At 41.2% G+C, this 23951-nt stretch overlaps 2 protein-coding genes across 11 annotated transcripts in view; both read left to right on the top strand.

The window, feature by feature from the left end:
* The window catches only part of mcf2la (mcf.2 cell line derived transforming sequence-like a), a 52434-nt gene extending 47038 nt beyond the window's left edge, over positions 1-5396 (top strand). For 8 of the 9 annotated variants that reach the window (XM_042219902.1, XM_042219901.1, XM_042219898.1 and 5 more), the window contains 4 exons: positions 1114-1223; positions 1339-1451; positions 2565-2668; positions 2828-5396. In XM_042219902.1, the coding sequence (XP_042075836.1) occupies positions 1114-1223; positions 1339-1451; positions 2565-2668; positions 2828-2907 (407 nt within the window). In that variant the 3' untranslated portion in view covers positions 2908-5396. Of the gene's footprint in view, positions 1-286; positions 362-1113; positions 1224-1338; positions 1452-2564; positions 2669-2827 lie in introns of all 9 variants that reach the window. The other variant, XM_042219903.1, reaches the window with a different exon arrangement.
* Positions 5397-5553: 157 nt separating this feature from the next.
* Positions 5554-22527, top strand: cab39l (calcium binding protein 39-like). Of its 2 annotated transcripts, XM_042219909.1 has the most exons (10): positions 5554-6332; positions 9292-9343; positions 16015-16146; positions 16424-16588; positions 16986-17104; positions 17226-17394; positions 17893-17952; positions 20908-20973; positions 21105-21248; positions 22061-22527. In XM_042219909.1, the coding sequence occupies exons 3-10, from the start codon at positions 16045-16047 to the stop codon at positions 22238-22240; spliced, it is 1005 nt and encodes a 334-aa protein (XP_042075843.1). In that variant the 5' UTR covers positions 5554-6332; positions 9292-9343; positions 16015-16044; the 3' UTR covers positions 22241-22527. The 2 variants fall into 2 exon arrangements, with proteins under 2 accessions (XP_042075843.1, XP_042075842.1); XM_042219908.1 differs by lacking the exon at positions 9292-9343 and having other exon boundaries at positions 5560-6332.
* Positions 22528-23951: the final 1424 nt, after the last annotated feature.

Below are 23951 nucleotides of genomic sequence, written 5' to 3'. Positions count from 1 at the left end.
TGCTTTGTTTGCTAAAACTGCCCAATTGGAATCTGGTGCATTTACGATTTAGACCAATGAAATGTTTCCAAAGGCTGGTTTGAGTTTCACCCATGCAGATAGTCGCACAGCAGAGACCAACTTTGTAACCTTCATCCACAGGTCATCATCATCATCATCGTTACATGTCTGGTATCTTGTGCATTTCAGTGATGCTTGATCAGCTGAGCTGTTGTCACCAACACCACAGGCTGGTTGTCACTGATTTTTATTTTTTTCATTTTGCTGGCCGTTTCTTCCCCTTCAGAGCCGGCTCCCCACATCACTCTGAGCAGAGTCAGATGGATGAGCACCTCTAGTCTGTTACAGAGCAAGCGGCGAGGTACAGAGCTGCTCTGAGCATCAGCAGCCACAGTGGGGTGTTTGCTGTTGTTTGTGGGTGCTCGTGATTGATTTGAACTGAGGTAAAGTGTCGCAGCGTGTATCTGCCGTGGGAGTCCTTTAGCCTTTTACCGAGTCTTACTGTCTTTTTGCACATTGGAGCGAGATCTAAAGATTCAACCTGACTAAATCTGAAGTCTCAGTTCTAGGCTAAATCTTTTTGCACGGTGCCTACTCGACCTCAAATCAATCATTGCCTCTTCTTCTGCTGTCGGGTGTTTTTTGCTTGTTTGGGGTTGTTGTGGTGCTGTACACAGTACGCCACTTCAGCAACTATTTTTCGGCACTGGGAGTCAGAGCAGCCTTGTAACAAATGCAGGTGACTGAAATCTGTTTTCTGATCACAGGTCCTCCTTTTCTTTCTGTCTGATGATGATCTTCTCTGTGACTTTTGGAGGAGTGTGTGTGGTTTTTGTATCTAAACAGATAAATTTTTCATAATCTGATCGATCACATTTTTTGGGGGGGAGGGGGTTACCCTCCACACAGGAGATTTGTGTGGCTTTCACAAATATTTGATCCATTCATGTCATTTTTCTTTACTTCACTATTGAGCTCAAACATCTAATCTCACTTGATTTAACATGGAGCTTTGTGATAAAGATCGACCTCACTTCTCTCCTTTTGCCCCCTTTTTTTTTGTCTGTGTGTTGAACTTTTCTCTCTCTGATTTTCCCATCATCCAACCTACAGGCTGGAACAAGGCGTCTCTCTCAGCGGACGCCTCAGAAGAGAACGATGGGTACTCCAGCGGCGAGGACCCCATGAACTCTGACCCCGAGGACGAAGTAGGAAAGAAGCTGGTGAGCCTGAGAATGAAGAATTATTAAAGATTTGTATTTTTATTTCTTTTTTAGCTTAAAATGTTAAAGTGTGGTTCTAAAAGTTGGTAAAGTTGTTAACATTTGATCCTTTTAGGCTCCAGGAAAGTATACTGTGGTAGCAGACTGCGAGAAAGCAGGACCTCAGGAGCTGTCTGTTAAGAGTGGAGACATGGTCCAGCTGATCAGAGAAGGAGAGGAGGGACAGTGGTAAAAAAAAAACAAAAGCAAACAACACTTAATTTAAATGGATTTTAATAGGACCCAGATGCATTTGAGCTGATAGGGAGGAAAGAGTAACTCAAATAACCACTTGTTACCAGCAAGGTGTGCAGAAGAGCATCTCTGAATGCACATGTCACACCTTGAAGCAGAGGTCCACAGTGGGTGTCTTCTGGAGCAAATGTGTGGCACTATAGACCCAAGATTGAGGAATGTTTCCAGGACTGTGTCGAATCTGTGCCACAAAGAAAGAGTAAAAGTTGGTCATTTGTGACTGCACACACTTCTCAGTATAGCCGCCAAATTTAAGGGCTCCAAATGCGAACACTGCTTTTAAGCAGACTACAAATGGACTAGCACAGCGGTCTCCAACCTTTTTTGCGCCACGGACCGGTTTATGCCCGACAATATTTTCACGGACCGGCCTTTAAGGTGTCGCGGATAAATACAACAAAATCAAACTAGTACCGGTACCGAGAAAAAGAAGATTTATTCATAACACACGTGAAAAGACCCAGGGAAACAGAGTTAACGATAAAAACGATAACAAAATAACGCTGAAAACCGATAAAAACCCAGTCTCTCTCTCACGCACACACGCACACTAAGCACGTTGTGTAACATTCACACAAACACTCGCACTCGGGAGAATTTAGTTCTTGTACGTGTAAATGGAGAGTAACTGTCATAGGTCTTCTATTTCGACCTTTTTTTATTAGCCACAATGTTAAAACTTCTCACCAAAACGAGCTGTAAGCAATCTGGATACTGGGTCAAATTGTGGAAATGTCCTGTGCTGTATGGTACCAGGATCCTTTGGGTCCTGTTCAGGGTGAGGTGCAGTCAGTGCATTCCAGAATTGCTCCCCCTGAGCGTGGGGATTGGAGGGGTTTGGTTGGTCGGTAGCAATGCTTACATATATGTGTCATCAGCAACCATATAAATACCAGGATCCAAGATTTTCTAACTGAGCATTGCTTTATAACAAGATCATCAGTGCTGTATATTACACTTACAGTGGTTTTAATGTTGTGGCTTATTAATGTAAAATGTCCTGTAATTTTATCTCAAAATATATATATTTATTTAACTCCTTCACAGGTTTGTAAAGAACCTTCGCACCAGTAAGGAGGGCTGGGTGGCAGCAGCAAACCTCCTCAGCCTCATCTCAGAGTCCAAGTCATCTCAATCACTCAGCAGCTCAGGTCGGTTACAACGAACAGGAAGTACACACATTCATATCTTTCCCTTAACGCTGCAGTATGGGTACCTGTTGCCTAGCAATGCGGCACAATGACGCTATTACTCTCCCCTGCAATGTCTGGCTCTAACAGAGCATTGCTGTTTGTGTGTTTGTCCTGCAGATGGCAGCGTCTCTGGGAACCTCAGCACTTCTTCCAGCTGTAGTGAGACCTACACCAGCTTCTCCGACATCAAACCCTGACCTGAGTCAGGTCTTCCCAGCTTTTTTTTTTTTTTGTTAAATCACTGCACCTAAAATCATTTTGTACAGGTGGAAAATGCTTAAAAAACAAAGAAGAAAAAAAGCTGGAGTTTGGTCTGACAGGAGGACAGTCACCCACGTCACAGTTTCTAAATCCATCTGAAAACCAAAACTTTCTCTGCAGATCAGCCAGCGCTGGCTAAGTGCTAACTGCCCCCCTTTTTCCAGAGTATTTAGAAGAACTGCACTGTCATTTAAAATTGTTTTTATATTCAAAGGTGTCAGCATGTTGGTAGAATTTAAGTATAGATTTTTTTTTTTTTGCCGTTCCTTCGAGCGAGAGGGAAATATCAGGGATATCTGTCATTCCTCGGCACACAAGTCATGTGATGTATCACCTCCTGCGAGGCCTTCTTTAAAGCTAAATGTCCGCAGTCTAATAACTGACTGAACAGGCAGTCCAGGCCTAGTGATTATGTAGCATTAATGTGGAGAGGTTAGAAAGGACATCTGCACTAAACACGCGCCGTCTGCAGAGGGGACAGAACTGCTGGTTAGTCGAGCCCCTTCAAGTCGATGACGACATCACAGCACGGCGACAGATTCTTGTGCAGGAGGATGTTATGTAGACAAACACCATCAGACCCCCGATAACGCTGGCTTTGGTGTCAGTCACTGATTGCACACTGTGAAAAGTAGCAGGCGGCCGCAAGAGGAAAAATGCTTTCAGTACATCTGGGAGGAAAAGTGAGCAGGTTGATTGCGTGCAGGCGTTTTGTGTTGTTGAAGCTACTAAAGAACGCTGTATTCCTCACACATGGATAATGAGCTTCCCCTAAAAGCTGTTTTTATGATATTAAGAACCGCACGCAGTCACTAGGTGAATGTCAACAACAGTGCAACCTGGTGGTCAGGTGTCTTGCACTTCATTCTAAATGAATCTTTTTCCTCCTATGAGGGATTGAGCAACCCGCCAGTGCACTGCTCTGGATTTTTACCTCTCAGGAAGACGTTTCTGTAGGCAGACAGGTGTGACTGCATACCTGTCTTTGTGTCCGTGGGGGTGCGCGCGCACACTCACCTGATTGTTTGTGTTGACAACAGACAGCAGTTCGATCAGAGTTTTTCAGACACATGTGCAGCCTCTGCTCAAACAGCTGTCGCGGCCCAAATCTCAGTGTTCTGAATGTGTGTCTGTTTTTTGTGTCACCGTGCTCACCTATCTTTGGTCTGCACCGCAGCAACAAAAGCAGGCTTTGTCCCCCTCCTCCTCCCCCCCTCCTCTCTGTGCAACCAGCCCCATTCAAGCATGTGACAGTAGCTGCTTCTCCGCAAGCTGGGTTAATAATACCACGGCCCGGACCTGCTCGACATGTTTGCACCTCCGGCCTGAGAGCAATACTTTGTGTACTTGACACCAAAATGTAGCTGAGTAAACGTCACAGTTAAGTAACTAGTTTAGAAAATGTGATACGTCCACTGTTCTGATGTAGATTGATGCCCAACCGCCTTTGACGACCAGCTGTTCTGCACGCAACTTCTGAAACCTGTGCTATTCTGAACACTGAATGACACCTTGCTTTTTAAATGTTTTTTAAATATATATCCCAGGATTTTTACTGTATCCACGAGGTACACTGTAAAACAATCGCTCCTTTTTCCACCTGCGTTGTTGAATGTGTGACACTGTTTCAAACAGGAAACCAGCTTGTCCACCTGCTTGACAAAGCCATGATTAACAGTTTTTTTTTCTTAGATTTTTTTTCTTAATTGGACTAAAATCAGTGCTTGTGATTGCCTTCTCAAGAACTTGCTGAGAAGCACTTTTTTCTTTTAAGATCCTCCCACTGAACGTAAAGGAAGAGGAAACAAACCAGTTTACAGGCCTTTCGATGTCAAACTGTGAGCTAAACTGTGGCTTGCATAGCTGTGCGTCCACGTGCTGAGAAATAAATGTTACACTTGTACAGATGTGTCCTCTTATACCTCACACTGTTCCCCCTAAAGAGCATGTATATTGTTAAGAGGAGTCTCTCTATCTCTCTGTATATCATCACTCTGTGTGGCATGTACTTCATAAGCCCCATGCTGTAAACCTCCTGGAGAACTATTTTTTACCTGTTTGTGAGAGTTTATATTCTGCCCTCTTGAGAAAGCTGACATGGGCACTAAAGTCGTCAGTTTTTTGGTTTTTTTTTGGTCACCCAAATAAAATCTTACCGTGTAATTTGTACTTTTTCGACTCAGAGGCTGGAGACATGAGAAAGGATTCTATTTTTTAAAGTTTGTTTTTATGCAGCACATTGCAGCACCCACTGTCTTGATTTTCCTATTGCACATCTACTGAATATGCTGTTGATATAACAGCATATTACAATTTAAAACTTGTTACAAGACATATCCATGTACATTTGTAAATATGTAATTCTGACTTGTATGTAAATTGAAAAGCAGCTTTAATAAAGTCTGAAATGGTTTCCTCTATTGAATTTAGCCTTTTTCTCTATTATTATGAATTTTAAAAATATATTTAATAGTTAGCTGTTTATTTTTGAAGTCAGCTAAAAACAAAAAAAGGAAGAGAGAGAAATTGACAGTGGAATTAATTATTAATTGTGATCCGGAAGTGTAATTTCAACCACATGGTTCCTTTCCTCCAATGGGCTTTTATTCCAGTTTAGACTATCATGATTCAGTCTAGGGTTCGTTCCAATAAGTACTGCTGCCGACCTTGAGGTCTGTTTTCCGCTTAATTTCCCTCTTGCACGTAAACCCTACGTCACCAAAGTAGTTTTCAGATGTATTTCCTGGTAACTGTATTAAATATGTGCTTTTGTGAATATACACGATGCAGTAATACTTCAGTCAAGGCCGTAAGTAGCGCTTGAAGTCGGAGGATGTGAACGAGAATCAGCCGCGGCTGGAAAGATACAGATTTGTCAAGCTAGCAAGCGTGAACCACACAGGAAGTGACGAGAGTTGCACTACAAATTACAAGTTTTTATGAAGCCCCGATGCAATAGAGGACTTCTTGGTTCAATTCATAAATACAGCCTTATTTAAATTACTCCATCGATGGCGTCCACTTTACTTTACAGCACAATCGTGCTTCTCCTCCACCCTCCAAAGAAACAAGGGGCCGCCGATTATTTTACTATGACAGCGCAATCGGGAAGTCCTTAATCTCTCCGTTCTTGCTAACTTGGCAGCACACTGGAAAGCGACCAGATGGAATTCAGCACTGCCTTCTTAACAGATTCCACACATTTTAAATTGTTTCGTACACATTTTTAGCCGACTTTTGTGTCGACAAACAGCCCTGGCGTGAGCACAGGCGTCTATCTGGGAGCTTCGGCTGCGCTGTGAACCGGGACAGAAGCGGTCAAGACATTTACAGATCCCCCCCCACCAAACATCTTCCCACTGTAAGTATTATTTCTAGGCTCTACTGTCGAAGAGCAATAGCTTTCAGATAACCTAATATGACTGCCCTTTGTAACTTAAGTCGGTGTTGAAACGTCGGTTATGTTGATGCATGAGAGAGCCCCAACGTCCCTTTCTGCAGTTGTTCATGAAATGATGCAGACAACTGTGGGTAGCTTTGGAAATCTGTCAAACAAAAAAGAGGGGAGTTTGGCCGGAGGCGAGAGGGGTGTAGCCTTGTTAAATCACATTGTCTGGGACTGTTAATGCGGCCTTATGTGCTGTTTACTGCTGTCAGCGTTATAAGCTCTTATTCCTCTAAAGAGGGTAATTAGCGAGGTCTTTAATTCCTCGGGAGTTCATATACAGTGTGTGTATTTTGTTTTTGGTCCCCCCCTCCTCCCTCCTTTATTACTTTAAACGACTAGGACCAGGTCAACCCGAATGATCACAATCCAACTTCCGGGTTTGGATTTCAAAGTAAAATGCTAGTCATAAAGTCTCCATTGAGTCACTGCTTTATGCAGCTGTAAACCTTATCAAGATCACAGTTTTGGCAAATTTTATTTGATTTTTTTCATTTTATCATATGGCTTTTAAACAAAGACACTTAAATAGTGCCAATAGTTCCAATTCACAACAACAACAACCATAAGGTGCTTTATATTCTAGGGAAAAGATCCTACAAATGGGAAAGATCAGACAACCCCTTGATGGACAAACACTTGGTGACAGTGGGAAGAAAAAACTCCTGTTTAACAGGACGAAACCTTTGGCAGAACCCGGGTCAGGGAGGGGGCTGTGATCAGCTGGGAGTGATAAGAAAGAGAAGAGAGCAGGACAAAAGGCTAACTATAGGGAAAGAGAGCCTGAATTTCATAATTATTCATGTTTAAAAGGTAGTTATTTTGCAAAGTGAATAAATGATTGACAAGTTAAATATCTGTTGAAATAATAGTTGCACTGATACTATCGCATGGACATTAGTAACCTACGAGCAATTAAATGACGTTCCCCAGTGGCATTGGCCAATGTTTATGTGCTGTATCAGATCAGGTCTGTGCCAGATAAACGTTCAAAGACAGTGTGATAAGGAGCTCAGAAACTTTAAATCTAGTAAGATAATCTGGAACAGAGATTATTTTGTTTTCCTGACACTGAATGAAGAATAAATAACAACAAAAAATGAAACAAAACAATATTAGCGAAATTTATAGATTATTTTTAAAATATTGCATTCTCCTAATAATTTGGTTCATCCTTAATTGCTAGTTCCAGCCCTACATTTATCTTTGATGCTATACAACACTTTTTGACGTAGATTCTTTCACAAAGGTGTCTTCCATACAGTCTCGTTTCATGACTCACTCTCGTGCTTTTAATTTGAAAGCGGACTACAATATATGCTTTACATTATGAGTAAATCCACTGGCCTTGATATCTCAAGGTAAAAGCTATTTCACACTTGATTGCAGTATTAACCTGTAATGACTCTGCATTTAAGTACAGCAAGCTTCATATTGTCCTGAATAAAAAACTTGCACATTATAGTTGTGATTTGTCAGACTGTTACCTTTGACTACCAGCAGTCCATGTGAGTCATAAAGACTCCATCTAGCCTGGCTGTCATGTCCTCTGTGTCTTGCTTCTCAGTAGATCCACCAATCAAATGCTCAGGCTTGTTTTTAGGTTAGTGTCTGCCACCCGTAAGGAAGTAAATGTGATTGAAAAGGAAAGTTTGCCTTGCTGACAAAAGAGCCCCCACTTTAAGTATTGCAGTAGCTTTTCACAGCCATTCTTGATAACGCCGGCTTCCTCCAGCTGGACATGCAGAAAGTGCCAACCACTGAGAGCACAAAGACCTAAGTCAGTCTTAAATATTACAGATGTGCCCTGTATGCTTCACTGAAGTGCATCAAGTGCAGTTGGGGATCAGAGTTTAAACTAATATCAGGTTGGTCCTACCTAACAATCTCTTTGTAAGTGAGATTTTGCTTGATGATGTCTGGTCTTTCATGTCGCCTTTCCTTGTGAATATAATTGAAGCAAACAACTCTTTGTAGTCGGAGGTGGGCATAGATTAGATCGTGGCTCAAACAGTTGGCAGTTCGTCTTGTAACCGGAAGGTTGCCGGTTCGAGCCCTGGCTCGGACAGTCTGGGTCAGCTTTGTCAAATTAACTTAAAAAGGCCTGAAACTGTGCTGCTATAAACTACAACCTGTGTGTCTTCACTCTGATCTTACGACTGATAGACGTGTTCCAGCTTCGTCAGACGTGAACCTTCCAGTCAATGCTTTGTCAGATTTATTGCAGTTGATGTTAATCACTTAGCTAATGCCAGCAGCAATAATTCATGCTGAACGAGCGGGTTATTGTCCTTGCTGCTCCTCCTTCAGCGTTTGCATTCCTGTTGCATGTGTTAGTAGTACATCATGAATGACTCACATTCCAGGCAAAAATAATAGGATGTCACCTTTCTCCTTCATTGAAAGGCTGTGGTAGATTCTTCGCATTGTTAGAAAACTTCTAGGCTTAATTAAATGAATTTGCCAAGAATTCCTGAGCACAAAGTTAATTTATTTGAACAAATTATCAAGTGTGCGACGAGCTGCCCCACTGCTTCCCCCTGGTTTTACCACAAGCCACGAAATGTCCAGCTTGTATTCCCTCTTCTGCCGCCTGAGTGGCCTGTAGGTGTGACAGATCGCTACGTCACCGTCTCTCCAGCTTCTGTCGTGGATCACTATCTTGCTGCGCTGGAATGTCACCGATTAGTCATCAGAGCCGCCCACTGCCATGCAGTTTGTTACAGTGAATGTTACTATAATCCAGCGCTGCAAAAGGCAGCTGTTTGATGAGGGCAGTGTCAAGAGAGTTATGACTAATATGACTGTTAGTCATTTTTTAAATGTATTCCCATATGACACAAATGATTTAAAAGTGATTAAATCATTTGTTTAGTGTTTAAAAGAGAGCAAGTTCCTGCCTGGGGATCTGCCTGAAGCACTGATTCGTAAGTGGGCAGCAGTTCTGATATATTTTCTGGGGTTAGCCCACTAAAGGCTTGACAATTAAGAGTAACTCTACTAATTAATTTGAAACAAATCAGCTAGAGTCATTAAAAATCTGATCAATATTTTTGCTTTTCTGTCTTTTGCTGTTTTATGTAAACTAGAGTTTATTATTTGATTTCTGATATATACCTTATTAAAGGACCTTTGCAGTACTCTAACCGAGAGGAAATAACACCGTTAATGGTAGTTTGTGTATCAGTGATATTAACAATTCACAACAACAGTTGCCTCATAGTGTTTAAAATTTCAAGGTAAAGGTCTAACAATTAAAGGATGTGGTTAAAACGCCAAAATGACCAAATAATGATATCTGTAGTGGTCTTAAAGATCCAATATCAGTCAGGCTCTACTTTTATATCAGTTAGACAATTTGTAAGTGGTAGCATTATAGTGAAAATACAGTTCACCCTAGTATTGAACCTTGAGGGAATCCATACTTTGATAGTGAGGAGAGACATTTTTCATAAGAGCTGCAATTCAATGATCAAACATTCAGTGGTCTACAAAAGGATTGCATAGTTCAGGAAAACTGTAACTACACAACAAATAAATCTTTGATCAGTCAGATATGCATGTAGTGCATTAGGAAGCGAGTTGAATCAAATGTACTGAGTGACTCCTCAGCACAGCGGTGTTAGGATGACAGTAAAGGCCCATATGTCTGCAGCAGAGGTCATGCTTTCAGATAACCCAAGAGAAATCTGCTTATGGCGAGAATGTGCCGTCGCTCGGTGCTGTGTCTACACTCGGCTGACTATCGTGTCAGCGAGGCAGCACGAGAAGGCAATCGGCCTGTTTCTGTCAGGTCCTAACATAATTAGATTATCAGTATACTTTGATATGTCACAAGACGAGCCATACCCCTGATGACAATCTTTATTGTATTATACCATACTATACCGATTTGATTCGGTTTGTACCTTAGGAACATAACGCAGGGATCTGATAAGTTTTAGAGCATGTGATATGAGTTTGGACTGAAGCTGAACAAATAGTTTTCATGTAGCAAACGGACGGGCAAATATATCAAAGACTACAGACTGAACTCTAAAGATTATGTTTTTCTTAAAGTGAACTGACTATTCAGCCAAAGAATCTACACAATGAACAGCCAATGAACAGCCTTGGATTTGTATTTTTCATCCATTGGTTTACTAAAATAAGAGCCTTCCAGTAAATTATAGATTTAATATAAAATGTATATAATATAAAAAAATAACTGTTTAGTTAAGCGATTTATCCTTGCAGTTACAAGACTATATAAAAGAATTGCTAAAGAGAAATTAAAGGATACATTGTTTTCACGGAGTAGCAGTAGAAACATTAAAACATCGCCTTATTTACTTCCTAAAATATTGATGATTCTGATGCTGTTTTATGCAGGATTTATGGTCCTGCGTTGGTGTCCTAATGCGATGAAGAGAGATGAATTGTGGGAGTCTGTGCAAATTATTTACATTTATATAAAACCTCTAATACTTTTAAAGGAATTCACTCGCTGTTTGAACCACACTGCTTACATAGGCAAGTTTAAATAGGGGTGCCAGTCCTTTAGAACAAGAATGCAAGCATGTCTGTGTAGGTTCTCAGCCAATCAGGTCGTGGCACTCTTAAGCGCTACTAATGAAGGCAGCTGAATGTCTTTTTGGTCTATGGAGACGTTTGACCTCTCATCCAAGAAGCTTCTTCAGCTCTAAAACCGATGGGGAGTCCCAGATGTTTAATACCTAGTGGCATTGGGGAGGTGGTCCTCAGAGTCATTGACCCATCCTGTAAAGTTATTAAGAGTCACATGAGACAAGATGTGAATCAAGGCATGGCTCATTTACCATCAGATCAAAAAGAAGTCCAGTTTCCTTAACTCCTTAAGACTGTTTTAAGGGGACATACTGCTGTGCTGCAACGACAGATGCAAGCATTATTAACCCTGTTGCACATGCTTGTACCTGACTGTTGAAATAATGCCTCATAATCTTTTTGAAATTATACTCCCTGTTCTGGGTAACCTTTACTTATATTCTGTACATCTGTATTTGGATTAAAGCTCATTTAGATTGCTTGCGATTAGTTGAAAAATTCATATTTGGGGCAACAAGGAACATCTCAGGTAAGCTTATACCTAAGCTGAGCAGCTCGCAGTGTGCGCTCGAGCCCAGCAGGCACAAGATTAATTCCATTACATAACATTTAGTCAGTCTTAAGAAGGGTGCAAGTGAAAATGAAGACTTCAGAGTAATCAGCTGCTTAAGCTTTCCAGGACTCAAAAGACATGTTATTAAATGATTAAAAGGGGCCCTTTAAGTATTCTTTAATAATCAGAAACACTTAGTTAGAGCTGCAGGAACAAGGCCGGACTGGGAGCACTGCTCGACTGGTTATTACCTGACGCACTCGCCTACAGTGTGATTAGATTAGAAAAGCAGGAAGGCGTTGTTTGCAAGCATGGCTCCCCTCTTTTCATGAGCAATTCCTCATTGCCAGTTTATCCTTCGACAAATATTGACCTGACTAAAGTTTTGCCGTCATGATGTCATCGAAAGATAAAGCGAAACTCAAGTAGCCTTGTTATGTTTGTCACCTGTTCCTGGATGGACTTTAAAACAGCTCCCTTTTCACCCACTGCACACCTTGGTATTCAAATGACATAAGCCAGCAGAAGAACATTTCTCACGGAGGGGTTGGTATTATTTTCCATGTCACTGCAGTGTCCCCTCTCTGTGATTCAACTGCTCCCGAATAAAGAATCAAAATCAGTCACACAGAACATTTTGAAGAACTGATTATGAAGAACACAAACATAGCTGAGCGGGGCTGTGTCAGCTGAGATTTCCTTTTGTAAGGTGAAAACCTCGTGATTCCAATCCAGGCTGTTTTCTTGTTTTGTTTTTTGTTTGTTTGTTTGTTTGTTTGTTTTTGCAGGCGTCCAATCCCCCGTGCAATTTCCCCGTTCCTGAATAACGTGAAAGATGACATTTTACCTTCAATGTTTCTTTCAACTCCTACCTTTTATCAGTCTGAGGAAAGCACTCACTGTTCTGCTCAAATACCTCTGGAATGCATCAGCTTACTTTTCTTATTGCGACCACGCACCAGGATCTGCAGCAGCTGTAAACAGTCGGCACCTTTTATGACAACTCTGTGAAATGTAAGTTGGCCGTAAGTGGCCAGCATGGTGGATGCATTGTCATGTAATTAGACGTGTTTTTATAGGGGAAGGATTGAAGTAATAACTCTGTCAGCACACCTACACGGATTTGTTTTACGATCATCAGGGGAAATCAGCCTTTACTGTCACAGCTCTTTATTCTCCTGGTCTTGTGATTTGAAGTGGCCCACACATCTGCCAGGCTAAGTGGCGTTTGAAGAAACTGATACTGTGTGTGTGTGTGTGTGTGTGTGTGTGTGTGTGTGTGTGTGTGTGTGTGTGTGTGTGTGTGTGTGTGTGAACTTGGTTAAGGGAACTTCCTGTTGTATTTGATAATGAACAAGTCAAAGAGGTTTTTGTAGCTCTGTGGAGAGGTTTGTTTTTTCCCTTGGAGGGTAGAAAACAGATGACCTAAGTCAGAAACTTTTTTAATAAACAGTCTCAACAAGTCAAATAAATATCCATAGCTGTATGTCTCACATAAGGCTCTGTCATATCAGGCATCAATGCTTTAAAGTTTTAGGTTCCTTTAGGTTTCCAGTATGTGACACTCGACAGTCTCCAGAGATGAGTTACTGTTCTAATGTGCTTTAGACGGGCTCATTTGAACTTATACTCATCTCAAGCTTCATACTTTTATTCCAACTTATTATAAAGGAGTAGATTCACTTACTCTCAGTTCTAAATAAGCTTTATTTTGCATTGTCGAAGCCTTGATGTAGCCTCTCAGTTCATTCCAAAAGATGTTGTCTGCCTTTAAGACAACTTTCTTCTGATTGGTTATCCTTATCAAACAGGAGGTTTGATGAATAGGTAGGCGTGGCTTCTGTGCTCACAGAAGCATCATATGGATTTATGAAAACGGCCTTGAACGCAGTGCTCAGAGCTGTCTGAAACCTGAGCTTTTGGCTCAGGGGGATTACTTGTGCACAGACTGACCTCATTACTTTAAACTTTGTTCATGTTTAAAAAAGACATTCATCATTATAACTGTAGAGATACAAGATAGGATTAAAAAAGGACAAATTAAAATAAAAGCTCAGTAGGTCCAGCTGAAGCAATAGTCTCCTCCAGAAAACACTGTGCAGGTGTTTTTCCAAGGACTTCCATGGACACGGTCACTTTACCTGTTCACTGTGAATGCTTTACAATGTATAGTGTAGGAGGCTTTAACATTCAGACAATTTGGCTGCTAGCATCAGTTCTAGATGAATGTCTTGTGAGCCAGTGGACGAGGAGACGGGGAAGGGAGGAGCAGAAGTGTTTTGTGAAGAGGAGAAGAAAGAGAGGATGAAATGAGTGAAGGATGGAGCAGATGGAGGGAGGAATGACGGTGGGAGTTAGGGTTAATGCCCTTTTACATTCCCAGATGAGGATTAGCAGTCACAAGTTCTGTGGCTGTTCCTGACCTGGCCTGGATTTTGAAGGCCACTGCTGCCTCCTGGATCCCTTAATATGCTCACAGAGCATTGTGGACAACCTCTCTAACTTACCCGATATACTCAGCAACAAGTATATTTATGTGTTGTTTTCCTGGTATTTTAGCTTAAAAACCATCAGTTGACAGCTATATTTGTAAACCTGTGACTGAAGGAGCAAATGCTGAAAGTCCTTTTAAGGTGCTTGGCATTATGTACAATGTCAGCTTAGTGCGCAGTGTGGCTGCAACAGATTGCTAGTAGCATTGTTGGTAGCATGATTGACATTCTGGCAGTAATAGGGCAAAACACCGCTTGCTACTTTGATGCACATAAACTAGAATTGTCGGTTTCATACAGGCTTGAGCTGTCAAGATGAGAGTAACTAATGTAACTCAAGGGACGTGAACGAACTACTATGCTCCATACCAGCTCCATACTGTATTTTGTTGGTGTTTACTAGGGAAGCCTCGCATGATTCACCTTGTCCTGCATCATAGCTCATCCTCTGACCAAAAGGAGCAGATTTAGCTCCCTTCCGCCTTCATTTGAATCAACTTTTTCCTCTTCCTCATAGACTGAATGTTTGAACAGCAGGTTGCTCACATTGCCCTGTTTTTAGTGGTTAAAAAACATAAAAGGTTTGATTCTAAAGCTTAATCCTGAATGCTCAGGTATTTATTTGATTTATTTTCTTTCAAGACAGGATAGCAGTTCATGTCAACAAATAGCTGATCCGAGGCACGTTGTATTTTTAGCTAAAGACACTATAATATAAGAATGAGGACCGCAACAATCAGAAGATCTGAGTGAGAAGCACTAGGTGATGGTGGGGAGGACGAGACCTCTGGCAGAAGCAAGCTGAGGGAGGGGCTGGTATCTGCCACAGTCAGTTGATTGGACAAAGCAGTGCAACAGTAGCATGTAAATGCAACAGCAGTGAAAAGTTTTGAAGGGGGAACGACTGCAGCAGCACGAGTAAGGAATGGGTTGAGTTCATGTGGTCCAGCTCCAACTATAAGATCAGTCAAAAAGGAACTGGCTGTGTCATAATATGACGGAGATGTTATGTTACGGTGCAGTTTGGACTCCCCTACTTTTGAATCTTAAGATTATTTAAACTGTTATTAAATTACAGAAACTACTGACTTGACTATATATACCTACCTCGATAGTTTTTGCAACTGCACTTTGGGACACATTCAAAGTTTTAGCAGTTTTCCAGATTTACTGATCTTCAGTTCTTAAAGTATTGATGGACTCTTGTTTCTCTTTATTCAGCTGATTGGTTCTTGCCATAATATGATTTCTAACAGGCTGTCAGATGTGTAGCAACCTGACTTCTAGACATGTATATGGTGTTGGAATGTTTTTCAACGGTAGAAGAAGACTACTCAGATTGTTACTTCCCTATCAGCAGCATTTTTGTTATCTTTTCATATCAAACAGGTGAGTCAACACAGTGTCATCAGCCCATCTAAAGATCTGTATGCGACTTGTAGGTGCAGTACAGGGTGATGACGGTTTCCACAGACACACGGCTGCAGTTCGCAGGAATACATTTATTCGTGACGTTTCAGTGCCCTTCATGTGGCAAATTATTTGCGTTGTACCTCTCCTACGCACCTGCCTTGAAAAATGTTTTTGCTTGGTTGGGATGCACAACTTGGAGCTGGAATCACAATCGGTGCAGCCTCTGAATGCTTCTTGGAATATTTATATTGGAAAAATGATTGAAAATAGTGGTTTATTCATATTTAATCAAATAGAAATATTTAATAAAAGTGAGCACAGTATATTGTTTGCCCACAAGAGGGCACTTACAACTTTATAGTCATCTCTGTAATGCACCACATTAAAAGTGGCATTTTTGTCAGTAAGCAGCACTGTAAACTGACGTTTGTGGGAAGCACTGAAACGTTGGCAGTTTTACAAGTCTGGTAAAAATAGATCGTAGCTTTTATAATTACAGGCTATTCTATTGTAGCTTGAATTGATTCATCAGTCAATAAACAATACATTTAACACTGATTGCTGTGTTTCACAGGTCCCAAAGGCGTGTGCACACGTGTCCATCATGCCGCTGTTTGGTAAATCACACAAGAGTCCCGCCGACATTGTCAAGACGTTGAAGGAAAACCTGGCCATCCTGGTCAAACAGGACAAGAAGACAGACAAGGTAGAGGAATCTATTTGATTGTGTCTGTGTGCGTCTGTGTGTGAATGGGTGTCCAGAGGCCCCAAGGGTGGGAGCGCGAAACAGCCTGCGCCTGTCATCTTCTGACGCTTCACTGTCAAGACTCTCTCACACATGCACACAGGGGATCAAAGAATCAGAGTCACAAGCCAAATTCAAGCTCACGCTCTTTTACTAATGATAGTTTCTACATGTTATTCCTCTAAATGATGCCTTCTTTGCCTCCATCCTTCCTCACCTATAGTTTTCTGTTCTGCAGGCCTCTGAGGAGGTGTCTAAGTGTTTGGTGTCCATGAAAGAGATCCTGTATGGAAGCAATGACAAGGAGCCCCACACCGAGACTGTGGCCCAGTTGGCCCAGGAGCTGTACAACAGCGGCCTGCTGATCGCGCTGGTAGAAAACCTGCAGGTCATAGACTTTGAGGTAAGCAGAAGAAAGTATCACAGATGTGCTGCAGAAGCACACTTGTGATAAAGCTGACACAGAAACGCGATAGAAAATAAACATCCATGAGCAGTTACTCGGCAGAGGAAACTTAACAGCTCTTCTAGACTTTTTAAGAAATGCTGCATATTGTTGCTGTAGTTTTGCAAGATGTAGTGAAAATAATGAAATTTGATGGTGTATTTAAAAACCTTGTCCAGTTTTCTTACCATTACAGGCCTCCTCTGACTCCAACTCATAAATTTAAGTTACTTTAGGTTGTAGCACTGCTTTTAAAACAACTTTTTTTCCTACTGTACACAATTAATTAATTTTTAACGTGCTAAATGTTACAGATGCTGTTATGTGGTTAGTTCAGTTTTAAGTGTGTTTCCAGGGGAAGAAGGACGTGTGTCAGATCTTCAACAACATCCTCAGGAGGCAGATTGGGACGAGGAGCCCCACTGTTGAATATTTCTGCTCCCACCAGGAGGTGCTCTTCATACTGCTGAAAGGGTGAGATAAACACACAGTGCACGTGCTGTCCTCAGCCTAATGGCGTCTTAACACAATAAATATGGCTTCTATGACGAGGAGGGGGTGATGCGTTACTCTCTCTCTCTTGCTGTGTTTGAAGATACGAGATGCCCCAGGTGGCGCTAAATTGTGGGATCATGCTGAGGGAGTGCATCCGCCACGAGCCGCTCGCCAAGATAGTTCTCCATTCGGAGCATTTCCACAATTTTTTCAACTACGTGGAGATGTCCACCTTCGACATTGCTTCTGACGCATTCGCCACCTTTAAGGTAACTCTTTCTTCTTCTTTTGGCTGTCAGGTCAGGTGCTAGACTAGAGCCAGACTGGACTTTGACAACAGTGTTTGGATTTGGATTTAGTAAACCAACATCCCACACAAGTGTCATTTGAATTTGATATTTTTGTTCCCCACATAGGCCTAGAAAAGGCAAATTTGTTTTCATGTTTTGTTGAGGAAAAGTCTTAACTTATGCTGATTTTTGCAGACATGTGACCATTGACCATGTGACGCTAACTTGTCAGCTATTTTGAAGTGTGATGATTGTAATTAAAACTGGAAAGTAAACACCTGCAGGAACCTCTGGCAACATTTGGGGAATACATTTTTTTTTTTCCGAGCAACTGATGGTTGTATTGGATCCAAAACGGGAGACAAATGTTGGGCAGCGTGCGATTGTACAGTGTATACATACATGTGTGTATGTAAAAAGTGTTCGGTAACATTTGAATCCGTCAGCTAAGATGCATTTTTCTGTCTTTGTCCACAGGACCTCTTGACGAGACACAAAGTGCTTGTGGCCGAATTCCTCGAGCAGAACTACGAAGCTGTGAGTGCTTCGACTTACAAACACATTTGCACATCTGCAGCTCCCGAGGAGAGATTAGTCTGGGATGGACGTTAGCCACCACACATATTAATGCACATTAGCCTTGCTATTTTGAATTTTTAGCAATCGTTAACCTAAACCACACACAGAGGTCAGTCACTGAGCTCTGTTTGACTCTGCATGAGGAAACCTTGCACGGATGCACAGCGAGATCAGGTATCAGTCACCACAGTGCTCACTGGCCCAGTCACACACAGGCATTCACGAAGCCTTGTGATAGAGTATTCAATGAGCTGGCAGTGAAGGCAGATTAAAAAACAAAAAACGTAAATTTATAGGAAAACAGCACAGCCTCTCTAAATGTCATAACGTCTTTCGATACAAAGCTCTGCTCTGTGTCCTCAACATTTCTAGGCAGAGGAGCCCCTCTCACGAGCAGGGTCCCCCCAGGGCTCTCAGCCTGTAGAAACCCACACAAAACCACCTTTTCACCCAGCATGTGTGCCGACGGCCTGTCAGGAGATGTCACTGCCGGCTCAGTAGAGTCAGTGATCAGGCTAAGCCACAAAAAACCCAGAATTTGTCATACCGATTAGATTTTAGGGCGACCGTGGCTCAGGGGGTTGGGCATCTGCGCATCTGTAACCGGAAGGTCGCCGGTTCGATCCCCGGGCTCTCTGTCCTGGTCGTTGTGTCCTTGGGCACCGCCTACTGGTGTTGGCCAGAGGGGCCGATGGCGCGATATGGCAGCCTCGCTTCTGTCAGTCTGCCCCAGGGCAGCTGTGGCTACAACCTGTAGCTGCCTCCACCAGTGTATGAATGTGAGAGTGAATGAATAGTGGCATTGTAAAGTGCTTTGGGTGCCTTGAAAAGCGCTATATAAATCCAATCTGTTGTTGTTATTATTATTTTAGTGGTAAACCTATGACTGCACAAATAACACACTGTAATAACAATGTGTTGATCTACTCAAGTCAAGTGTCTAGGGTTTGGGGTTTCTTCTAATTCATCCACTTCCTCTTAGTTACATATGTTACATTTTTGCAGGTCCAGGCAGTTCTTGTCCTTTTGGATGCAGTGCAGTATTTTCATTTGCTTTAATCGATCTCATTAGATGCCTTCTGGGCTAAAAGAAAATATACTAACAAGCCGAATTACCCATGTGCAAACACAGAGTTAAACAACTTCTCCATCATATATGCATTTGTCTCAACCTAAAACACACAGGCAGATATTTCTTTAAAATAACTACATTCAGATAAGCGTTGATACTTGTCTCCAAGTTTTCCCAAGCTACAGAGTGTGCATAAACATATTCATCTAAACTACACAAGTCCTTTTCCTGTTGGAACTCTTACTTAAATATTCTGTAACTTATACAAAGGCTATTGTTACATTTCAGATTTCCTTTTTTCCTACCTCACGATATCAGATATGTCCCCATAAATGATAAAGTCCTGTATAATCTAATATTTGATTCAAAAGCACCTTCATCATATTGATTGCTGATTACTTAAACATCACCCGGACAGTACGTGTTTGACCCTATGCAGCCATACATTCAAAAGCCAAGTGATAGCACTGTCTTCATCTAGGTTCAGATGTTTTAACAGCCATCTGGTGCTAATTTATGCAAACAACCAGGTTTCTTTTTAAATTTTAATTTATTTATTGAGTTTTATTTACCTTTGCAAAGAGGTCAAACAACCATACAGACAGCAGGAAGGAAAGAGCAATTGTAAGTCTAGAATATTTATTGAGACTAGTTGTGCCATGCTCCCAGAATACATTCGGAACATTGTGTGCAAAAGATAACTCGTCCATCAACTTGTGGTATATCGGAAAGATTACGCATAGGAAGAGAATGTGGAGCTTTTCATTTAGTAAGGTCAGCTTGACAAAGAAGTAGCAGAATGTAAAAAATCTAAAATTCAACATCTATTGATATTATTATTATTATTATTATTATTATTATTATTATTATTATTATTATTATTATTATTATTATTAAGTCCACAAAGAGCACAACAACCATTTTCCATCACACCAGCAGCTCCTTTAGGATCTCCAGCTAACCCAACAAGTGTGTCTTTGGACGGGTTCAGACCTACAACCTTCTTGATTCACTGTGCTGCCAAACTGTTTTGGCAATTTTGAATAATTGCTGCAACAAAATAATTGCACTGCGTGGCTTTTCAGGTTGGTAAGCACTCTCTCTAGTTTATCGCCTAAGCACTTTGCAACTTTTAAAACTAGAAGCTGCATCCACAGACACTTTTTCATTAATGGTCTCACACACACAGGCAATCCTACATGGATATCAGGGTTCACTTGGGTTCAGTATCTCGCTAAAGGAAACTTAGAAGTGGAAGAGCTGGGGATCAACGAACGGCCTTTGGAAGAGTAGCCACTATAAACAAGGGCAGATTTGAACCCAGGTCTTTGCATTAGCCTTATGACATATGGGTTGCCTGCTAAACCCAGTTAGCTAAACCAGCACTCTGCACTAATGTTTTCAAAGGAAATGAGCCAGGTTAAACTTAGGAAGCAAATGGAAAGGTGTCCTAAACACAGGAGAGTGGGCATGTTAAACCAGTGATCATCCCCAGCCGGTCATGGCAGATGGCCGCCCCTCCCCGAGCCTGGTTCTGTTGGAGGTTTCTTCCTGTTTAAAGGTTTTTTTTTTTCTTCCCACTGTTGCCAAGTGCTTGCTCATGTGTAGTCTCTCTCGATTATTGTAGCGTCTTTACCTTACATTATAAAGTGCCTTGAGGCGACTGCTGTTGTAATTTGGCGCTGTATAAACTTTGCGTTCATATTTCCATTTGGAGGAAAAGCCCTCTATTTACAACATTTATCAGATATTGTTTGGAAAAAGTATTGTCCATATAGATATTTCCCAAAAGCTTAAAATTTGATCTCAGATTGTTGCTGCGTTTTGTTTTTTCACTGCAGGTGTTTGCAGACTATGAGAAGCTGCTGCACTCTGAGAACTACGTCACCAAGCGACAGTCTCTAAAGGTTTGTCTCCGACCTGTATTGATTTAAATTCCTACTTAGACTTCATGGGATTTTTGGGGTTTTTTTTGGGGGGCGGGGTCTGCACAGCTGGCCTCTCTAATAATAATTTGTCACTTTGATCCCCCCTCCAGCTTCTGGGAGAGCTGTTATTGGACAGACATAACTTCACGGTCATGACGCGGTACATCAGCAGGACAGAGAACCTGAAGCTGATGATGAATCTGCTCCGAGACAAGAGTGCCAACATCCAGTTTGAGGCCTTCCACGTCTTCAAGGTAAACAAACAAACAAACAAAAAAACCAGCAGATGCATTTAATGAGAAATTTGGAAAGAGAGAACATATTTCTCCCATATTGGCTCCTCTTCGTTGGCTTCCTGTTAAATTCAGAATTGGATTTAAAATCTTTCTCACATAAAATCTTGAATAATAAGGCTCATATTATCTTAAAGACCTCATAGTACCATATTAGCCTAATAGAGAACTTCGCTTTCATATCGATGTTTTACTTGTGATTGCTACGATGTTTAAAAGCAGAGCCTTCAGCTTTAAGGGTCCTTTTCTGTAGAGCTAGCTCCCAGTTTGTTTTCGGGAGACCTCCCTCTACTTTTTAGATTAGGCTTAAAACTTTCTTTTTTGACAAATCTTGTTAGAGCTGGATCAGTTGACCCTGAATCCTCCCTTTGCTATGCTACAATAGGCCTAGACTGCTGGGAGCTTCCCATGATCCACTGAGCATTTCTTATTCACTCACCTTGTTTCACTTTCTTTATACACCACTAATATATTTAGTCTTTAGTAATTAAACTCTCTGTTCTCACTGGACATGGCAGATGACCACGCCTCCCTGAGCCTGGTTCTGCTGAAGGTTTCTTCCTTTTAGAAAGGAGTTCTTCCTTCCCACTGTCGCCAAGTGCTTGCTCATAGGGGGTCGTCGGATTGTTGGAGTTTCTTTCTAATATTGTAGGGTATTTACCTTACAATAAAAAGCACATTGAGGTGACTGGTGTTGTCAATCTGCGCTGTATAAATAAAACTAAACTGAATTGAATTTTCCTCCCGTTTTGTCCTTTTTTTGTTTCCCCAAGGTGTTTGTAGCAAACCCCAACAAGACTCAGCCCATCATCGACATCCTGCTCAAGAACCAGACCAAACTCATCGACTTCTTGAGCAACTTCCAGAAGGACCGCACGGACGACGAGCAGTTCAACGACGAGAAGACCTACCTAATCAAACAGATCAGGGATCTGAAGAAACCGGCTTCCTAGAGAAGCATTGCTGCCTGCCCTCTACTTCAACTTTTTATTAATAGGAAGACATAGAAAAAAAACACATTAACAATAATGGTTACTCTATTTGAAAAAAAAATCTTTGAGACATCATTTGTTTTTGTTTTTTTTCCCTCTTTGTCAGTTCATTAAAAACTTGTGCAAGAGTAGTTCTTAATCACTGATCTTTTTTTGTATCTTTTTTTTATCTCATCTGTAGCATGTAGTGCCACAACTCATGGTGTTGGAGGCAGCTGATTTGCCTTGTTGGGGGAGAACCAGGGGTTTAAAAAAAAAAGCTTCAGCCAAAATCCTCCGGGTGGATGAGCATTTTCTTTAATCTTATTAGTCTCTGCTTGCAAATGAATTTTGTAAATTTTTAAAAGCAGTGGCTGCAAACCAGAAAAATGAACAACTTTTTGTTTTCTTGGGAGATGTGTGGTGAGGATGTTGGTGTGTCTGGTTAGGACCAGGTGAAGTATATTTACAGCGTGAATATCTTAATCAATGCATTCTTGGTCATCGGTAAAAGCAATTTTTTTTTTTAGCCAAATGACAATGGTAAAGCTCAGTAGGCCACAACAGTATATTGGGGTATTCTAGCTTAAAAAATTATAGATAATAGTTAAGGGAGGAGGCGGTAAGAGCGAAAAAAAACAACAACTTTGTATTTCAAAAATTATAGTAGCAGACTGGGTAGGAAAAACTCATGAAGTTACTAATTTACAAGTAATTCTGAAATTTAAGGGGAAAAACTAAAGTAATCTGATATAATTAAGAACATTAAACATGTGATTTTATTGAGAAGTGAATTTACGAGGAAAAATGTGTCATATTAGGTCACATTTGAGATTAGTGAATTTAAATTTCTATGATCTTTATTTTTCTCCCCTATGTTTACATCTATTATGGCCCTGATCAGATTTTCCATCATATTTTCATTTGTGCGAGCTAAAAGTCACTGATTGTTTCTTCACTTTAAAGCTGAGGGGAGTGGATTGCATACAGTCCAAAAGGCCAACGTCGCTTCAGTGTGTCACACCAACATGGAACAAGTCTCGTTGCCGGGCTAAAGGCCGAGCCCATCCGTGCTGTTCTAAATTTACTCGCAGGTCTCGAAAACAAACTGATTTCAGTCACTGTTGACTAAAAACAAAAATCTTAAAAACAAGAAAAAAGAAAATGACAATTTTGATCACTGGTTCTCTTTGCTGGTGGCTAATAGCACTTTGTATGATTTTAAATAATAATAATGGTGATTCAATTTGTTTGAAGCTGATCGCTGTTTTCACACTGCTTGATGTTGTTTTTTTAATATATAGTGTCATTTCTCATGTACAGTTTCTGGTTTGAGTGCCATTGTGAGGGAGAACTTGAGGAGGAGGCACTTTGCTGTGTGGATGCTGTAGAGCTGTAAAGATATCTGGGTTTTTTTTTGTTTGTTTCACTCCCTTTTCTGTCTGTACTGTAACGGATGTTTGACTCTGGTTTGGATCTGACATTGTTATCAGAGGACGAGAAGATTCAGAGGTGCCTTTTTTTTGTTTGTTTTGGTGTGTTTTCCTTTCTCTGTACTAGTTTTCTTTCCTGTATTTGCAGTATCTTTTTAGGGGGAGCTTAATTATTATGTTGATGAAAATATGCTCTGATAGAACATATTTGTTGTGATTAAGCAGTGAACCTCTTAACTCACTATATCAGAGTTCCTTTT

The sequence above is a fragment of the Haplochromis burtoni genome, unplaced genomic scaffold (genome assembly GCF_018398535.1).
Source record: "Haplochromis burtoni strain Fernald_Lab_line unplaced genomic scaffold, NCSU_Asbu1 Contig_40, whole genome shotgun sequence".
NCBI classification, from domain to species: Eukaryota; Metazoa; Chordata; class Actinopteri; order Cichliformes; family Cichlidae; genus Haplochromis; species Haplochromis burtoni.
Note: the sequence above shows the minus strand (reverse complement) of the source record. Positions and strands in the feature narration are given on the sequence as shown.